Genomic DNA, 6,413 nt, shown 5'->3' on the forward strand with positions numbered 1-6,413 from the left:
ACCGTCCCGACCCCGCGAGCAGCCCCTGGACCAGAATAAGCCGGCCAAGGAACACCAAGGAGGGGCACGCGGTCCCAACCCCGGGACGAGGAAGGGCGGCGGCGCGGGCGTGCGGTCTCCTCGGAGCTACAGCAGCGAGGGCGGTGGAGGTGGCCACGGAGCGGGCTCGGGGGAAATCGGGCGCCTCACCTGCTCCTCCCGATGCAGCCGCTACCGCTCGCTGAGGGGACAACATGGAGCCTCCGCCTCCAGCAGAAGCAGCAGGGGCGCAAAAAGGGCAGGGCTGGGGCGGGAACGAACCAGGCCCTGGAGGCGGGAAACGGGCGTGGCCTGGGCTCTAACAGAAACTAGCGAGGAGGGGCGCGCGAAGCCGCGAGAGAGCGAGAACACAGAGGGTTGGCATAGGTCGACCGAGGCGCAGCGAGCGCCTAGCCGACTGGGGCGGGAAAGCGCACGCGGTAAAATCCCGCCACCGCCCGACGCGTGTGCGCGTGCGCTGGAGTCAGACACACGGTCTTGAATACCTGGGGCTGCGCACTGGGAGCAACGGTCCCTTGGGAATTGTAGCCCCTCGTTCTCTGGTTACCCGCCAGCGGTTCTCTTTTGGCGAACTCATCCGGGGCGGGGAGGAAGCGGAAGAGAGGGACCAGGATTGTCGCGGCTCTTCGACCACTGAACTACAACTCCCAGCAGGCCATGCGGGGAGAACCGAGCCGGCCAGTGGTCCCCGCCCAGCTTAGTCTTGAGGCCAGGCCCAGGTCCGAGGCCTTTGGTGGAACCGGCCTCGGACCCCTACCGGCGGCGTTTGGGAGGGTTTCGATGTTTAACGCTAGCCGGAGCCATAGGTAGGCGGCACTCTACCGTAAGGACCGAAGGGAGGCCTCAACCACGGATGACGTGAGCATCACTGGTTTTTTAAATGATTTTGACTTCACAAGGAGAGGAGGGCGTGACTTCATTATCACCATTACAGCTACTCCCGATATTCCTGTCTCTGCCCAAGCCTGATGGCCCACCATCGCTACTCTTAACAGCTAACATAAGAACTTCCAGGGAAAGTCCTTCCACTGGCTTTGTTCTTTCTAAGCTATGGCTGTATTTTGTAAATAAACCTCTGGCTTCCTGGAGCTTGTCTTGAAGTTGCTTTGGCAATGACACTCTTACTTAAACTGTATGGTAGATCAGTACAAAACACGGTTCTCCAAAAATGCTTTTATTCACACTCACATGTGATTGCAAAACTGGCAGTCGTCACAATTGAAGAATATTGTTATTTTGGATTTGTTGGGGTAGGGACAGTTGTCTTGGGGGTAAGTAGCTGATGAGAGGCTAAAGTGTCTGTCGCCACCACCGCTACCACCTCTTGCATCACCCTTGCTTCATTCATTTGACACATTATTCCACTTTCTTCTGTCTTACCTTTTATAACCTACCCAGAACCTCCTTCCAGCCATCTCTAGTCTGTGCGATGCCCTTGATCTGGGTTTCATTCCCAGCATTCATTAGGCCAGCAGTAAAGAAGTAAAGATAATTCAACCTAAACTTACCTAAAGAGGTCCTGTTTTGCTTTCTTTTCCCCTGCCCCTTCTGATTCTCTGCAAACTCTCAAGGTTATTTGAATACCTCCTCCAGGCATTATATGTGAATCTAGATTTAAGCTAAACTAACTGACCAACAAGAAACTAGATGTGACTATCAGGACAAGTGGTTATTGGGGTTTCACATTGTCTGCGCAGAAAGCAAGATGTTACACAAATCCAAGGCATGTGCGGCACGCTCAGAGAAAGGGGCCAGAGACTAATGACTTGTCACGATTGCCAGAAACAATTGAAAAAGTTAAATTGAACATGGTGGTGATGAGCATATAGTGTTAGTCATTCAGTCATATCCAACTCTTTGCAACCCCATGGACTCCTCCATCCAGGAGGCTCCTCTGTCCATGGGATTTTCTTCTCCAGGGGAATCTTCCCGACCCAGGGATCGAACCTGAGTCTCCTGCATTGCAGGCAGACTCTTTACCATCTGAGCTATCAGGGAAACCCCTATATTCCCCTTCCCCATCCTTCTCTATAAGACTGCTCAACATCCAACTTCTGTTTTACTTTTCGTTTGTGTCTTCCCATTAGAACATAAGTTACAAACAGACAGGAATTTTTGTTTGTGTTCACTGCTTGTATCTCCAGTGCCCCCAAACAGTGCCAGGCAGAAAGTAGGAACTCAAGTACTTAAAGGATGAATAAAGAAAGTACACATTACACGTAACACTACCCACTCTCTTTTTTTGTTCCTTTAATACTAAATATCTAATTTTTGCTTTTAAACAACATACCCTGTTCTAATTTGTGTTAGTCACTCAGTCATGTCCAACTCTTTATGACTCCATGGGCTATAGCCTGCCAGGCTCCTCTGTCCATGGGATTCGCCAGGCAAGAATACTGGAGTGGTTTGCCATTTCCTTCTCCACTATTCTATTTTAAGGCTTCCCAATAGAGATACATTGAAATGCACCCTGTCAGGAAGTGACAGCAAATAGTGACATTACATCTTTCTCAGTATAACATCATCAAGGTCAATGTCAGCACCTCAGCCTTCTGCATATATTGTAGAAGTTTTTGGCACTCGGAACAACACAATACAAATGATAAGTAGACTTTAGGATTAGTCCCAACTCAGAAAAAAACTCCTGTAAACAAGAAGCCTATTTTGTTATTACTGTTTCCTTCTCAAGTATTCATGGTTATCAAAACCCTGGAGATAAACAATATAGTATGACCAGAGGCTGAGCTTTCCTTGTGGTTTTCAAGAAGTAGATGACATATAGATATGTTTGAATGGTCAAGGCCACTGGCTTTGTGGTCAGACTGACCTGGTTCTGAATTCTAGCTCACTAACTGTACAGTTGGGTTAGTTTACCTCTTTGAACTCATTTCATCATCATCTGCCAAATGATTTGAATACTCAAGCCACAGAGTCATCATAGTTAGTTAAATGAGATGTGTTTGGTAATTATGACTGGTGCATGATTAGTGCTCAAAAATTGGTAATTATATTCATTCTGGAAAAGCAAAACAAAGTCATAAATATTCAACATACTAAAGTATGTTACAAAGGACAAAAATAGAAAAATTGTTTTCTGCAATAATATCCACTGTGAATCAGGTTCCAAAGCTTTCCAAAAACAGAGTGTTTGTTATGTACCAGGCACAGTGCTAGGCAGTAAGGCTGCCACAATACATAAGGCACATTCTTGTCCTCCAGAGACTCACAGCCTTGTGGGGTAAACAGGCAAATAAATAACCTTCACTCACTGTGCTGGGACACACTTCAGACTCCTCTCCTACCACCTACTCGCAGGATCCACATTTAAGCAACAGTCTAGGCACTCATAGGGACAGACTGGACAACTGGCATTCCCGGGTGTCATTTAAATACCTTACTTTGCTTGTGTATAAAATGAGGGAATAACCTGGTGTCCTAGTTTGTCAAAAGAAAAGTCAATCCTAACTCTTAGGCTGTTATAAGTTGAATCAGGCCCTCAATATAGTAACAGAATAAAACGTCTAAATCTATCAGCTGCTTCGTTATTGTTAACTGCAATCAACAGCAAAACTGTCTTAATGCCTCAAAAAGACACTAGAAAAGATCACTAGAATTTGCTGTTAAGGAAAGGAAGCACTATCATTTGTGTTAAAAAGGGTGTGTGTGTGTGTGCGCGTGCTCAGTCGTGTACTGACTCTGTGACTCCATGGACTGTACCCCGCAAAGGCTCCTCTGTCCATGGGATTTTCCAGGCAAGAATACTGGAATGGGTTGCCATTTACTTCTCTAGGGGATCTTTCCAACTCAGGCATTGAACCTGCATCTCTTGCAGCTCCTGCATTGGCAGGCAGATTCTTTACCAATACACTACCTGGGAAGCATTAAAAAGGCAGATAAGAATATAGATTTGGTATATTCACCTTTGCATTTGCCACAAAAAAGCTCCTAAAAGCAGTTACCACTGTGAGTGTAGAGGGGGAGACCAGTGGGTACAGAGAGGTTAGTGATAGATTAAAACTTTATAGTATATACACCTTTGAGTATAAACATATATGGCGTGTGAGTATATTAAATTTTTAATTAATTTTTTCCCCTAAAAGTCAGGGAAAAAAAAACTGATAATAAAATGACCTAGAAGACGAGATGGGAAATTAACTTTGTAAATACTGTCCTATAAAAACAGGACCAAGAAAGATTTCCCAGCTCAGTGCCTCGGCCGTAAAAATTGCTCAGCAGAACTCCTGAGAAATGGCTGTACTCCAGTGAGCACTCTAACAATTCCATCTGAGCCCTTCCCTGCCTGAAAAATTATACTGAATCCTCATAAGCCTTCATTCTTTAGGGCTCTGCTTCTATTTCTCCATACCCTGGCCCTGAAACATCTCCATTTTCTCTCCCTTTTGCCCCAATTCAAGCCCTTGGCTCTAGCCAACCTGGGCTAACTACACCCAAAACATCTCACACTTCTAAGCCTCCAGTCACCTCAGAAGGCTGTGTGGTCTTGTGTTGCATTAATGCAAGCTGTGGAAGGGAAGGGCAAGAAGGGATCAAATCTAGGCCAAGTGCTGCCAGACAAGCCAGCACTGAAGTGCATCATGGACTGGGCTGGGAGAAAAGCGTGCTTTTTTGTGTGATTGGTCTGCCCGGAAGGAGGTCTTATTGTATACCTGCAAAAAAGCACCCCATGGATTTACTTTGCACCATTCTCTCTTGCCTTTAAGGACCTCCTTACCACTCCAAGCTCCTATGTGACTTAATTTCTTCATAAAACCTCCCCAAATCACTATAACTCCATAGTGATTCCATCTACTCCTAAATTCATACAATCACTTGTCATCTAATCACAGTGTTATAGTTTTGTGTTGTTTTGGCTGCTATTTAATTTGTATTTTGTTTTAACTTTATGTGATTATGTTCTAAGTCTCACCTAGCTTGTAAACTCAGGACAAACATATTTTTTGGATCCCTCCAGATTTCCCAGAATAGTGTCAAACACACAGCAAATGACCAGTAAACATCTGTACAACGGATCAGGTACACAAATAACATCCCAACCAAGAGTCAGTCTCAGGAAAACATACCGGTACAGCAGATGGAGCAGGAAGGAAAGGCAGCTTCAGGAACTGGACCAAGCACAAAGGCCTTTTTTTAAAACATATTTATTTGGCTTCACTGGGTCTTAGTTGAGGTACATGAAATCTTTAGTTGCAGCATGTGGGATTTAGTTTCCTGACCAAGGATCAAACCCAGGCCACCTGTACTGGGAACACAGACTCTTAGCCACTGGACACCAGGGAAGTCCCCGCACAAAGGCCTCGTGTGAAAAACCTGAAGGGTCTAAAGAGACCACCAAGACCACATCAGTGTCTCGATTTTTATCTTCTTTTCTCTCTTTCTAGATATGGAAATAGGGTTCCTTTCCAGGCAGGATCTGCAGATGCTACAACTGCTGTCAGAGTTAAGGACTAGCATCATTCATTTCCTTATCCAGCACCTAATAATATAAATGCTTAAAATTTATATATTTATCAGAATGGTGGCTAACTGGTTTGATTATCATATTGGCTTGCATTTCTCTCTGTCATCCAAAGGACAAGCTGCTGCAGTATCAACTGATGCTTTAAATGCTAGAGTAAGATATTTGCCACAAAGTTATTTTGGGAAATATTCTTCTGTGCCTTTTTTTAAGAGTGTTTCAATGGCCAGAAGGTTTTTTTGTTTGTTTTTTTTTTTTTTTTCTCCTGTCTCTGCTTTACCTGACCTTAAAATCGTCAAGGGCAGATGTAGTTCACCGCCTGTTCTAGAAGATTTCCACTGGTCAGATTGCTTTCCCTGTCGCTGCTTGGCTGACTACCTCCCTCTTCATGAGGTTGCATCTTTACAGGATCTGCTGATCCTGCAATTGCCCTTGGGGTCACTGATTGCTGCTTTAGCAATAACAAGGCCTATAGCCTTGATTTTTATTACTCCTAGTCTACATTTCCCTTTTTAAAAGAATCATGCACATTGCAAATCATTTGGCCAGTTGTAGGTAGAAGGCTTTGAATTTTGCAAGCCAACCAGAGAAGCCAAAAGAGTAAAATCCAGTATAAATTAGATAGTATCTGGTTTCAAATACAGTTTCCACTAAGGACCCCTTTCAGGCGACGAATAAATTCAATTATATGTCTTTTGTGCCATATTCTCAATTTTTAACCCCTAATTTTACCATCCCATAACCACAGTCAGGCTGTTATCTTCTGGCTCATCTTTCTCATTAGTTTTGCTTTTTTTTTTTTTTCGTTCATGTCTTCTCTGTTAGTTATTCGACAGGGAACTGGCAACCTTGGGACCCAAGGTAGACCCCTTCTGGGGAAGAGTAACGATAAGAACGT

General features: G+C 44.7%; 1 protein-coding gene across 2 annotated transcripts in view; it reads right to left on the bottom strand.

Annotated features, from left to right (window-relative positions):
* ATL3 (atlastin GTPase 3) overlaps window positions 1-623 on the bottom strand; it is a 41,865-nt gene extending 41,242 nt beyond the window's left edge. Inside the window, exon 1 of one of the 2 annotated variants that reach the window (XM_010837966.1) lies at window positions 525-623. Coding sequence is in view for 1 of the 2 variants with exons in the window: in XM_010837965.1 (XP_010836267.1) it covers window positions 190-235 (46 nt within the window). In the remaining variant the exon portion in view is untranslated. Of the gene's footprint in view, window positions 1-189; window positions 448-524 lie in introns of those variants that run through there. The other variant, XM_010837965.1, reaches the window with a different exon arrangement.
* Window positions 624-6,413: the final 5,790 nt, after the last annotated feature.

This window comes from Bison bison, unplaced genomic scaffold (genome assembly GCF_000754665.1).
Source record: "Bison bison bison isolate TAMUID 2011002044 unplaced genomic scaffold, Bison_UMD1.0 scf7180017864089, whole genome shotgun sequence".
Taxonomy (NCBI): domain Eukaryota; kingdom Metazoa; phylum Chordata; class Mammalia; order Artiodactyla; family Bovidae; genus Bison; species Bison bison.